Source organism: Panthera pardus, unplaced genomic scaffold (genome assembly GCF_024362965.1).
Source record: "Panthera pardus isolate Hobbes unplaced genomic scaffold, ASM2436296v1 HiC_scaffold_8, whole genome shotgun sequence".
Taxonomy (NCBI): domain Eukaryota; kingdom Metazoa; phylum Chordata; class Mammalia; order Carnivora; family Felidae; genus Panthera; species Panthera pardus.
In genome coordinates this window covers 11229860-11243811 of record NW_026527013.1, presented here as the reverse complement: position 1 = coordinate 11243811, position 13952 = coordinate 11229860, and the positions used below count along the sequence as shown (strand labels likewise).

Sequence of the window (13952 nt, the reverse complement as noted above, 5' to 3'; positions counted from 1 at the left end):
ACAAGAACTTTAGAGCCACAGTCTACAACATATGTATGTGTATAAAAGCTCTGAATCTTAACCTTAAAAACAAAAAATACCCAAATGTAACATCAGCCTAATATGCGGTGCTTGTATACCTTTTATAGATATTTGCATTGAAAAACTAAATTCAGGCTTCATAAGCCGTGTTTGGAATAGTTAAGGCCAATGAATGAAAGTATGAACTCCACACGGATGGCAGAAAAAAGCTCTATTAATTGGGCTCCAATTTTTGCCTACATATTAAGTAAGGAGGTTTGACACAAGATGTAGAAGAAAATAAAAGTGGGGAGATAAAAGTTGAAGGACCTGATGCCACAGAGGTTCTAGACCAACACTACACAGTCATGAATGAACAGGTGAGACTCTGCGACCTTGTTGCAGTGTAGCTTCTGATTCGGCAAGGTGAATGTGGCCTGGGACTCGGCATTCACATAAGCTCTTGGGCAATGTTGATCCTGCTGATCCATGGACCACACTCTGAGTAGCCAGGCGATGAAGGGGGACAGCTGCTTTGGAACGAGGATTACATTTCCAGTGAGTAGCGGTACAAAGGAAGGATGAAAGCATTTAAAACTCCCCAACCGAGGCAATGATATAAGGGGCAGTACTTTATTAATCCATTCACCTGAAATCGAAGGCAACCACATTTCTGTGCCATCAAAGTGATGGTAATTGAATGTTGATTTTTTTCCCCCTCTCTTTCCTGGTAGTGGTTTCATCCACATGGAATCAGGAAATCAAACACGTGCTTTGGAATTTCTCCTCTTGGGATTTTCAGCAAAGTCAGATATTCAATTTGTGCTCTTTGGGCTGTTCCTGTCCATGTACTTGGTCACGGTCACTGGGAACCTGCTCATCATCCTGGCCATCTGCTCTGACTCCCTCCTCCACACCCCCATGTACTTCTTCCTTTCCAACCTGTCCTTGGCTGACATCTGTTTTACCTCCACTACTGTCCCGAAGATGCTCTGGAACATCCAGACTCAGAGCACAATCATAACATATGAAGGCTGCCTCAGCCAGATATTTTTTTTCATTGTGTTTGGATGCCTGGACAACTTACTCCTGACCGCGATGGCCTATGACCGCTTTGTGGCCATCTGTCACCCCCTGCACTACTCAATCATCATGAATGGCCAGTTCTGTGGGCTGTTGGCATTGGGATCCTGGTGCCTCAGTATCATGGGTTCCCTGCTCGAGACCTTGACCCTTTTGAGGCTGTCCTTCTGCACAAACATGGAAATCCCACACTTCTTTTGTGATCTTCCCGAAGTCCTAAAGCTTGCCTGTTCTGACACCTTCGTCAATACCATGGTGGTGTATTCTGCAACTGGCCTTCTGGCCATGATTCCTTTCAATGGAATACTTTTGTCCTACTTTCAAATTGTTTCCTCCATACTCAAACTTTCCTCAGCTACTGGCAAGTACAAAGCCTTTTCCATGTGTGGGTCTCACCTCTCAGTGGTCTTCTTGTTCTATGGAACAGGTCTTGGGGTCTACCTCAGTTCTGCAGCGACTTCATCCTCTAGGACAAGTCTGGTGGCCTCAGTGATGTACACAATTGTCACGCCCATGCTGAACCCCTTCATCTACAGTCTGAGGAATAGGGACATGAAGGGGGCTCTAAGGAGACTCCTCAGCAGGGTGGTGCCTCTCAGCAGTGGGGTCTCTGGAGGAGTCTTATGGTAACTGGGTGCACAATATGGAGGCCCAGAAATCCTGGCTTGCTTCATCCAATATCTTTATTTTTTCCCCAGTTGTACCTGTTTTAAAGCAGTACTTTCCTGGGGTCTTCCCTGCCCTCTCGGTTTTTCTTCAGGCTATATCTTGAGTTCCCTTTTTCACTTTATAACCACTCATTTTAACTTGGTGTGAACAGAACCTGATATTTTCTCAGTTATATTTGGTAATGGTTTGGATTTCTTTAAAAAAAAATGAATCAAATCTCATGTATTTAATATCTATCCTCAGAGGGATGGGATGTGTGCCTATTTTGGAAATGTCCTGAAAACTCATTTACAGAGATGTTTTCTCAGGTCACATGAATAAAATGAACCCAAAGATTTGATCCCCTCCACGTTTTTTTCCTGATCTACTTTCCTTCCAGTCCCATCAACGTTATTAAATTTCTCAACTTGTCCACTCTACAGATTTCTTGAGTTTCAGAACTGTCTCTTACCTATCTTTACAGTGCCTGGTATAGCTCTAATGACGGAGTTTTAAATCCAAACCCTACACTGAGGTTTATTAAGTTTTCCTTAATATTATAATTTTACTTCATTTGATTGTTACAAAGTTTAGCACATTTTCAAGTTTGTATATTTATTTGCATGTTTTCTTCCTATATTTTTGGTTTGCATCTTTAGACCATTTCTCGGGTATTTTTATTCTAATTGGGTTAAAATAATTTTTTATATGTCTACACTTTATGCTTTGTAATATCCAACGTGTTCTAAATATTTTCCCTAGTTTTACACTTGTTTGTAAATTTTCTTTATTGTTGGACCTACAGATTTCAAGGCACTGGAATCCATTGATTATGTTCTCAGTTCTTTGCTTTTTCTTCCATCTGGTTTATGCTCAGAGGATTAACTTAATCTTTCTTCTAGATGTCCACTGCTATGTTTTTTCTACAAGTTCACTTTATTCATTTTGCTTTTCTACATGTTCACTCTCTTTATGCCAACAAGCGGATGTCATTAAGATAGAACTTTAATGTTATTTTGCTTCTAACTAATAACAAATTGTCCAAACACCTCTTATTTCAAAAGCCTTGCTTCCCTCATTGGTTTTTTTTATTCTACTTTTATAATATGCCAGATTTTATGGGTCGCCTGGGTGGCTCAGTAGGCTAAGCATCCGGCTTTGGCTCAGGTCATGATCTCGTGGTTCATGGGTTCGAGCCCCATGTCGGGCTCTGTGCTGACAGCTCAGAGCCTGGAGCCTCCTTCAGATTCTGTGTCTCCCCCTCTCTCTTCCCCTTCCCCAGCTCACACTCTGTCTCTCTCTCAAAAATAAATAAACATTAAAAAATTATAATATGACATATTTTATTTTATAGGATTTGTGTTTTCTTATTCTCCCATCAATTTCACAGTTTGGTGAAATGGAAGTTTATTACAGGTTCTAATCAAGAACAGAGGCTATGTTGCCTTTCCAATATTGATTCTCCCCTTTTTCCTAGTAGCAGGATATTGATGGGGGTGGCAAGATACTCAAAACATTAATAAAGGGGTCATCATGTGCTTTGGCTTACTGTTGCTCTTGTAACCAGCGACGGCAGACTTGGTGGCTTAAAAAGAGCACAAAGGTATTAGCTTACAGTTCTGGAGATCAGAAGTACAAAATGGGTCTCCCTGGGATAGAAATCAAGATGTCTTCACAGCTGCATTCCTTTCTAGAGATTCCAGGAGGATAACCCCCTTTCTTGCCTTCTCTAGCTTCTAGGGAACATCCTCCTCCCTTGTCCTATGGCTCCAGCCTGTGTCTTCAATGCCAGCAGTGGCTGACTGAGTCTTTCCCTTCTCTCATTTCCTGGACCCTTAAGCTGCCTCCTTTTTCTCTTCATGGACCTTTGGGATTACAAGGGCTTCATCCAGTTAGCCCCAGATAACCTCTATCTTAAGATCAAGTGATGAGCAAACTTAATTCCTTCTATAACTTTAATCCCTTTTCCCTTGTAACCTAACATTTTCACAGCTTCTGAGGATTGGGAAGCAGACATTTTTGGAAGGCCATCATTCTGCTGACCATACCATGTGACACAAGTTTGCCCAAACATATGAGTTGAAATCTGTTAGTGGAGCTTCTAGAAAACATGTATTTTCCCAATTAAAAAAACAGATCGTCAAAACGGTGAAATTGGAGTTTTCTCACATCTTTTCCCTAAGAAAAGACAGTAACTCATTGCTGAGAGTATCTTCATGGAAGTCCAGGGGCCTGATGAAGAAACTCAAGCCCAAAGTTGGAGCAAAAAACACTCAATATTGAACGCATTGAGGAGAGTAAGAGGAACAATTATACTTTACCCACATAAGCTCTATCCCAAGGGAGCACGCTTAGTGCCCCAGGAGATCTCAGCCAGGGACTTCACCCAGGGATGAATGTAAGAGTGTGCCAGTGAGTGCCTGGGCCCCCAGTTGTGTTGGATGCTGCCATCTACACCCACTGCCTTCCCAACCCACCCAAAAAACTGCCCCTGAAGCAGAATAATCCTGGACTCACTTCCTGTCCCAAGAGACTTTTTTGGAGGGGCGTGTCATCATCAACTTAGTCAATGTGGAACTTAGAAGGTCACAGTAGCCCCTGTGGATTGAGCACCTTCTCTGTGCCAGGTAATTCCCTGTGAGATCTAAAAAATTGCTAACTTCTCAGGGTGCCTGCATGGCTCAGTTGGTTAAGCGTCCGACTTTGGCTCAGGTTATGATCTCACGATTTGTGGGTTCAAGCCCTGCATCAAGCTCTGTGGTGACAGCTCAGAGCCTAGAGCCTGCTTTGGATTCTGTGTCTCCCTCTGCCCTCCTCTACTCATGCTCTCTCTCTCTCTCTCAAAAATAAATAAACATTAAATTTTTTAAAAAGATATTACTAACCAAAAGGATTCTCACACCAAATGCTTAGATGGAATTTCTCTAGTTTACAGATAAAGGAACAAAGGCTTGGAAGATTCATTTCCTGTCATGAGGAAAAAGAGACACCTGCAAACTTGTGTATAAAGAAGCTGAACCACTGAGTCCCACATTTGACTGCCTAAGGTCAGACCTGAGGTAGGTAGGGGGATTCTTATAGAAGAAAACCCCAAAATACTCACACTTGATTCTACCACTGGACCACAGTCTTAATATGCAAAGGTTGTCTACAGACCAAGATTGTCAAAGTAACAACAGGGAGCTAGTTACAAGGCAGAATTTCTGGGCCACCCTGGGCATGTCAAATTAGCAGGAGCACTTCCTAAGCTATGACAAACAAAACCTTCTCCAGGTATTTTCAAGTGTCCTTTGGAGGCAAAATCATCGCTGGCTGAGATCCACTGGTCTAGAGCAAGAGAACTCAGCATTCCAATAGAAGCACATCAGTTCATAATGGTCCAGTCCATAATTCTGGGGTGACCACTCAACCCTTCCAAGTCACATCTCTGCAAATGTGGAATGAGGCTCCTAACATTATGGCCCTCATAGAGTGGCTTTTGAAAAAAATAAATGAGACAATACATATACAATTTCAAGCTCAGCCCATGGTGCCTGAAAAGATCTTTTTTTAAATGTTTCAAGCTTTTTTAAAAAAAATGTTTATTTATTTTTGAGAGAGAGAGAGAGAGAGAGAGATAGAGAGAGAGCACAAGTAGGGAAGAGGAAGAGAGAGAGGAAGACCCAGAATCTGAAGCAGGCTCCAGGCTCTGAGCTGTCAGCACAGAGCCCGACATGGGGCTTGAACTCAGAAACGGTGAGCTCATGACCCGAGCTGAAGTCAAATGCTCAACTGACTGAGCCACCCAGGCACCCCTCAAGTTTTTATTTAAATTCTTGTTAGTTAACATGCAGTGTAATATTTGTTTTAGGAGTAGAATTTAATGACTCATCACTTACCTACAACACCCAGTGCTCATCACAACAAGTGTGCTCCTTAATCCCCATCACCCATTTAACCCCTCCCCTGCCCACCTCCTCCCCGGCAACCCCTAGTTTGTACTCTATAGCTAAGAGTCTCTTATGGTTTACCTCCCTCTCTCTCTTTTCTTCCTTCCCCTATGTTCATCTGTTTCATTTCTTAAATTCCACGTGTGAATGAAATCATATGGTATTTGTCTTTCTCTGGCTTATTTTGCTTAGCATAATGCACTCATTGCAAATGGAAAGATTTCAGTCTTTTTTATGCCTGAGTAATAGTCAATTGTATACATAAACCACATCTTCTTTATCCATTCATCACTCAATTGGCATTTGGGCTCTCTCCATTATTTGGCTCTTGTAGATAATGCTGCTATAAACATTGGAGTGCATGTGCCCCTTTGAATCATTACTTTTCTATCCTTTGGGTAAATATCTAGTAGTACATTTGCTGGATTGTAGGATAGTCTTATTTTTAATTTTTTGAGGAACCCCCATACTGTTTTCCAGAGTGGCTGCACCATTTTGCATTCCCACTTACAGTGTAAGAGGGTTCCCCTTTATCCACATGCTGACCAACACCTGTTGTTTCCTGCATTGTTAAATTTAGCCATCCTGACAGGTGTGAGGTGATATCTCACTGTGGTTTTGATTTGTATTTCCCTAATGATGAGTGACATTGAGCATCTTTTCGTGTGTCTGTCAGCCATCTGCATGTCTTTGGAAAAGTGTCTGTTCATGTCTTCTGCCCAAATCTTCACTGGATTATTAATTTTTCAGTGTGGAGTTTGAGAAGTTCTTTATAGATTTTGGACACTAACCTTATATCAGATATGTCATTTGTAAATATCTTCTCCCATTCTGTAGGCAGCCTTTTAGTTTTGTTGATTGTTTCCTTTTCTGTGCAGAAGCTTTTTATCTTGAAGAGGTCACAATAGTTCATATTTGCTGTTGTTTCCTTTGCCCCCAGGCATCATGTCTAATAAGAAGTTGCTGCAGGGGAGCCTGGGTGGCTCAGTCAGTTAAGCATCCGACTTCGGCTCAGGTCATGATCTCACAGCTCGTGAGTTCAAGCCCCTCATCGGGCTCTGTGCTGACAGCTCGGAGCCTGGAGTCTGCTTCAGATTCTGTGTCTCCCTCTCTCTCTGCCCCTCCTCCTTTGCTCGTGCTCTCTCTCTCTCTCTCTCAAAAATAAATAAACATTAAAAAAAAAAGAAGTTGCTGCAGCTGAGGGCAGAGAGATTGCTGCCTGTGTTCTCCACTAGGATTTTGATGGTCTCACATTGAGGTCTTTCACACATTTTGAATTTATTTTTGTGTTTGGTGTAAGAAAGTGGCCCAGTTTCACTCTGCATGTTGCTGTCCAATTTTTCAACGCCATTGTTGAAGAAACTGTCTTTTTTCTATTGGATATTCTTTCCTACTTTGTCAAAGATTAGTTAATCATATAGTTGTGGGTCCATTTCTGGGATTTCTATTCTGTTCCATTGATCTATGTGTCTGTTTTTGTGCCAGTACATTACTATCCTGATGACTATGCTTTAAAATGTAGCTTGAATTACCAAATGTTTCATAAATGTCAACTTTTAACCTGTATTAAAGATACAAACTCTTAACTGATTTGTCAAAATAATTATGAAGCCAAGGATTGTTGTACCCATGACTGTATAGGAAAGGAACACACCTTTGCTTGTTGAAGAAGGAATAGGGATTTTTCTAGAGCTATCAGGAGCTGTGTTCCCACCACAAGTCATTGTTTTGGAGAACCAAGGGACATAGTCAAGACAAGTTCCTGAGTTTTAGATTTGGAAAAAAACCTTTCACTTAGGGCTGTGAAAAGTTTCAATGTTAGAGCTCTGGAAGCCAGGAAAGTTCAAGGAAGGGTAATAAAAATTGGATATGCCTGATTCTAATCTGATCTCTTGGGAACAGAGAATCTACAGGAAAAAATTCCATTCTGTCCATATAAGTTCCCCTAGGGAGATGTGCTCAGGGGTTGGAGTAATAATGGGAAATGTGTCTAATGAGCAGGTATAGGGAGCAGATACAGCAAACATAAGGAGCTATAAATATCTCCTCAGTTGCAGCCCCTGACCTCCTGCTCCAATCTTAAGCTGGAGGACACATGGTTTTTGCATTTGGATTCCTAAATCTGGCTTGGGGACCGATGCTTCACTCCTTCCTGCGGTCTGGGAACAGAGCTTTGGTTTCCATCATCAACCAATGGGGAGGAATTTGGACTTCCACATGGAAACCTTCCTCTCAGAGACCCCATCCAGGTGGGTCTCAGATCTCAGCAGGTACTTCAGGAAAGGTTCAGAGAGAATGGAAGCTGAAAGCTTTTACCTGAGGTCACCTGAGAGCCTAACCAGCCTAGTCTGGAGACAAGCTGGTGTGGTGAATTCATTCATTTATAATCAATTTATTTAATATGTTTAAAAAAGAAATGTCTGGTGAACTTGGAGATGCAAGGACTATTGTCCACAATTAGGTGGTGGGAATAAAAGTCCATTTGGATGAGACTAAAGAAGGAATGGGGATACTGACTCCCAGGAAAATCTAAACATTTCCAAGGAGTTTTGCAGTTAAAGGGAATATGAAAAAACACTATTAGGTATGGAGAGCATTGCAGTGCAGTGAGAGAATTTAAAAAATATTTTTAAGATGGGATATATTGAAGCATATTCTGTATCCATTAGAAAGATCCAGACCAATGGAGAGAGCCACAATCTTGCAACTGCAGTTCTGAAGACATACATTTCACAGAATCTTCTCTCACATTAGGTATTCATTTAAAATTTTTATTTAAAAGACAAACAGGCATATGCTAGAGGGCTTTATTTTCCACTTATTTCATTATCTGGAGCCGGAAAATATTTCTGGGTTCGTTAGCCATTTACTTTCTCTGTCGTAACTTATTTGGGAAAGTTCTTTGCCTTGTATCCTGGGGTCTGAACATTCTTATTCCTGCTTTTGTTTGTTTGTTTGTTGTTCTTGCTGAATCACTTTCCTTTTGCTCTTTGATTGCATTCTTTCAACGAATAATTCTCCTCCTACAACCGATATTAAACTATATGCTAACCAACTAGAATGTAAATAAAAACATGAAGCAAACAAAAGAAATAATTGCAAAATTTTAAGCCAAGTTTGCTATCTGCTGTTTAATTCTTGTATGTATGTACAGATATATTTTCTGGGTGGTGTGAGAGTTTATAAACTTTGAGTGGTCAAGTCTATCAGTCATATTTTGTCTCCCACCCATTGCTTTTTATGTGCCTTGTAGTAATAAACTGCCTTTTGTATGTATTGCCACCTTCCCTCACATCTGTGATTCCTCACTATCTTTTGCTTCTTGTGATTAGATCCGTTCTCAGAGCTAGCAATCATCCTTCTACCATCCTGTGGAAACATGAATTCCTCTTGCATTCAACTTATATCTTTCTCACAAGAATGTGTGACTCCACTTATGTTTATATAGGATGAAATTATAATTTTAGATAATGCTCCCTGCACTACTTTTAAATGAATGATAGTTATAAATTATATTTTCATATCTGCTTTTGGTTGTTGCCCATGCCATTTTGATATAGAGACCTGTGTTAATGCGATGAAATTATTGTTATTTTTAACCTTTTCTTGCAGAAGACAGTCTTTTAAAATTCAATTTCAATTAACAAGGTTGTTTTGAATCTACTATGTTTATCCTGGTTTTCTTGTTCCTGCTGTTCTTTTTATTTTATAAACTCCACTTTCTTTTTTTTAATTTAATTTAATTAATTTAATTTAATTTAATTTAATTTAATTTAATTGTCAAGTTGGTTAACATACAGTGTGTACAATGTGCTCTTGATTTTGGGGGTAGATTCCCATGATTCATCGCTTACGTACAACACCCAGTGCTCATCCCAACAAGTGCTTTCCTCAATGCCCATCAGCCATTTTCCCCTCTACACTGCCCTCCTACCTCCCATCAACCCTCAGTTTGTTCTCTGTATTTAAGAGTCTCTTAGGGTTTGGCTTCCCTCCCTCTCAGTTTGTAACTATTTTTCCCCTTCCCTTCCCCCAAGGTCTTCTGTTAAGTTTCTCAAGTTCCACATACGAGTGAAAACATATGATACCTGTCTTTGACTGACTTATTTCACTTAGCATAATACCCTCCAGTTCCATTCATGTTGCTGCAAATGGCAGGATTTCATTCTTTCTCATTGCCAAGTAGGATTCCATTGTATGTATATACCGCATCTTCTTTATCCATTCATCAGTTGATGGACATTTGGGCTCTTTCCATAATTTGGCTACTGTCGATAGTGCTGTCGATAGTGTAAACATTGGGGTACATGTGCCTGTATGAGCCAGCACTCCTGTATCCCTTGGATAAATTCCTAGTAGTGCTATTGCTGGTTCGAGGATGTGGCAAAATGGGAACACTTTTGCACTGTTGGTGGGAACGCAAACTGGTGCAGCCACTCTGGAAAACAGTGTGGAGGTTCCTCAAAAAATAAATTCCATTTTCTAGAAGGGTGTTTCTATCTCAGTGCACACCTTTATCAAATGGCAAAAATGAACAAAGGAGGTGAGGTCCTGCTCATTTGGATCTTAGATTAAATGAAGAAAGTAGACTGGGTGACATAAATGTGTGTGCGACATAATGCACTCAGGGATATACAGATGAAGAAAGGAAATAGGTTTTTGAGGCATGTACAGGATTTTATAGGGTAGACTGTAGGGATGCCTACACACGTTGGACAAAAATCAGAAACAGGAGGAGAGTTGCCCGATGAGTTTGCCAAAAAAGAGATTAAAACCCAAAGCCCAGGAATTACAAAGGAATGTGAGGGAAGGGCCAGCTTCATCTGTTCCTGGGCCATATGAGAATAGATTTGTTGGTATTCCAAGTTCAAAGAGCAAGTATGTGTAGATTCCAAATTTGAAACTCAAGTTTCTGATTATACAAGTTTGGAATTATATATTTTTTAGAAAAAGTTTTTTTTAAGCAAATAATCTTTGAAAATCTCCCATTTTTTTGTACTCTGTGCATTTCCTTTTGTGAATTGTTGGTGTCTTTCCTTGCTTGATATTCTGGTGGGATGTCTTGATAACATGAAGACATTCATACGTTTTCTTTTGGATAAATTGTTTTTGCTGCTTTATTATTCTAGGCATCAAGGAGATGTACCTGGGGTTGGGGTGTCACCAGAACCAGGGACATCTTTCTCATCACCATCGCTAGGGGCCACCTGAGCTCATCAGATCTTTCTCCCCACTTTTCTTGCTCTCAGTTTTTGAATTTGATTTTTTAGTTTTCTTTAAACACTGGACATGAAATGATCTTATTAAAATGGAGACCCATGTTTACATGCTCATGGAATTTGGACACATTTTTACATCTTTAGAGGAAAGACAATCTGATGTTGACAGCCTGCCTTGTATCATTGTTTGTATAATATTGTGGCCATAGGTGAGAATAGCTATAGGAGGCTATAGCGTGTGTGTGTATGTGTGTGTATGTGTGAGTGTGTGTGTGTGTGTGTGTGTCCACGTGCGACATAGTGGTTCTCAAGGAGAAGTCCTGAAACCCATAGTTCTAATACATGACCCTTAAAATACAGGTGCCAGATTACTACCAACATATGAAGCTAAGAAGGCCCATTTCTATTCAAAGATTCCTTGGAAACGAAATTAATAAAGTGCAAGGAACACCATGTGAAGGAGGGGTTCCTTGTGCTGGGAAGTTTCATCAGTGTCAGGGAGGCCACCTCATTCCTCCACATTCCCTGCCACCACCTCTCATCAGTCTTCCTCTCGCTCCTTCCCCTGGACACACTGGCTTTCTTTTGAGCCTGGGTCTTTAACACAATATGCAAACAACAAAAGGCAGCATGGTGAAGGGGAGTGGGAGACACTGGCTTCCGGTTAAGGAATTCCTTCCATGTTCAGGAAGGGGAGACTCAGAGGAGTAAAAGGCCCAGCGGAGGGAATACTGTCAGTGATGCTGTCACAGGCTGTGTGGTGACAGATGGCAGCTCCAAGCCTGGTGAGCAGGGCGTGATGTTGACACTTGTCGAATCACTGTGTGGCGCCCCCCAAACTAACGTGACCTGGTGTGTCGACCACCCTCATGCTTTAAAAAATTAATTTAAAAAACCCACGTCTTTCCTCAGAGCCGTCGCACTCATAGTTCCCTCTGATGGGCACGCTCTTCCCCGGAGGACCTTGTGTCTCCTGTCTCCTCGAGGGCTCTGTTTACATGTGTGCCGGTGTGCCCGAACAACCAGGAAGAGCCATCCCTCCATCCACGCTTCCCTTTACACAGGCTTTGTTTTTCTTCACAGCACCTGTCACCCCTGATATTTTATCTGGTCTCCTTTGCTTATCCCCTTTCTCCATCACTGAACCATCCAGGCTTTTGTTTCTAGACACTTATACACTTGGCGTCAAGGTGCACTGACTAGTGCTCAAGGTTATTCCTCAAACGCATGACAGAATTTCTCATTAAAAGTAAAGAAAACATGAGCACTTGGGGAAAATGTTAAGTGTGGGAAGTGAATACCTATTCAGAGCTGGCATGGAGATGCTGAGCGGGGACAAGTTCCATACAAAAATGATGGATATTCACTTTTGATGCAAAATAAGAATTGTAGCATTTCAATGATATTTGCAATGTTCATTATTGAGAAAATTAGTCATGTTATTTTTTTGTTCCCTGGTAGTCACCTCCAGCACATGAAACCAGGAAATGATACACATTTTTCTGAATTTTTTCTTCTGGGATTTTCAGAGGGTCTAGAACTGCAGCCCCTCATATTTGGGCTTTTCCTCTCCATGTACCTGATCACTGTGTTTGGGAACCTGCTCATCATCCTGGCCGTCAGCTCTGACTCCCACCTCCATACGCCCATGTACTTCTTCCTGGCCAACCTGTCCTTTGTAGACATTTGCTTCACCTCCACCAGTGTCCCGAAGATGCTGGTGAACATCCAGACTCAGAACAAAGTCATAACTTATGCAGGCTGCATCACACAGATGTACTTTTTCCTACTCTTTGCTGGATTGGACAACTTTCTACTGTCTGTGATGGCTTATGACCGATTTGTGGCCATCTGTCACCCTTTGCACTACACAATCATCATGAAACCCATCTTCTGTGGACTGCTTGTTCTGGTGTCCTGGATGGTGAGCACCCTGAATTCGTTATTACAAACCTTAATGATGTTGTGGCTGTCCTTCTGTACAGAAGTAGAAATCCCCCACTTTTTTTGTGAAATCAATCAAGTGGTCCAACTTGCCTGTTCTGACACCTTTCTTAATGACATGGTGATGCATTTTGCAGCTGGATTGTTGGGTGGTGCTTCCCTAGCAGGGATCCTTTACTCTTACTCTAAGATAGTTTCCTCCATACGTGGGATCTCATCAGCTCAGGGCAAGTATAAAGCATTTTCCACCTGTGCATCTCACCTGTCAGTTGTCTCCTTATTTTACTGTACAGTCCTAGGAGTGTACCTCGGCTCTGCTGCTACCCAGAGCTCCCACTCAAGCGCCACAGCCTCGGTGATGTACACGGTGGTCACGCCCATGCTGAACCCCTTCATCTACAGCCTGAGGAACAAAGACATAAAGAGGGCTCTGAAAAGAATCGTTGGGGTTCCAGGGACGTAAGGGCCAATTGTCCTGGGGCTGAAGATGTGCCCATGATTGCAGGGCTCAGAGCCTCAGAGACAGGAACTGCTATCCCTTTATCAGACTGTGGAAGTAGAATCTGATCTTTCTATTTCTTTCCTGGAATTTCCATTTGTTTGATTTCAACTTCTCTATACATTTAAGTAAATCATTTTATTAAGCTTCTGCTCTGTCTGATGTACAGTTTATCCTTTGTCCATTTTCATACGTTCCCAATGTTTTCCCCATCCTTGGGTCACAAAGGCCTAGAAATTTCTGTATCTTACAATGGGAAAGTTGGATTTCTTTTTCTTTTCAAGATTTTATTTAAATTCATGTTAGTTAACATATAGTGTAGTATTGGTTTCAGGAGTAGAACTTAGTGATTCATCATTTACATGCGACACCTACCACTCATTACAAGTGCCCTCGTTCATGCCCATCACACATTTAGCCCATCCCCCCACTCACCTCCCTCCAGCAACCCTCACTTTCTTCCCTATCATTAAGAGTCTCTTATGGTTTGCCTCCCTCTCATTTCTATTTTATTTTTCAGAAGTTGGATTTCTTAAAAATATTTTCATTTCAAATGACTTCTATCATGCCAAGTAGATTTCCCCAAGATTTCCCAAAAGAATAATCTTTCCTCATATGGGAGGAAACTAC

General features: G+C 41.3%; 2 protein-coding genes across 2 annotated transcripts; both read left to right on the top strand.

Moving 5' to 3' along the window:
- Window positions 1–686: 686 nt before the first annotated feature.
- LOC109247942 (olfactory receptor 7C1-like) lies at window positions 687–1713 on the top strand. The gene has a single exon (XM_019417214.2). It carries the CDS (start codon window positions 748–750, stop codon window positions 1711–1713), a length of 966 nt encoding a protein of 321 aa, XP_019272759.2. The 5' UTR covers window positions 687–747.
- A 10565-nt stretch (window positions 1714–12278) lies between these two features.
- Window positions 12279–13286, top strand: LOC109247941 (olfactory receptor 7A17-like). The gene has a single exon (XM_019417213.2). It carries the CDS (start codon window positions 12279–12281, stop codon window positions 13284–13286), a length of 1008 nt encoding a protein of 335 aa, XP_019272758.2.
- The last annotated feature ends 666 nt before the right edge of the window (window positions 13287–13952 follow it).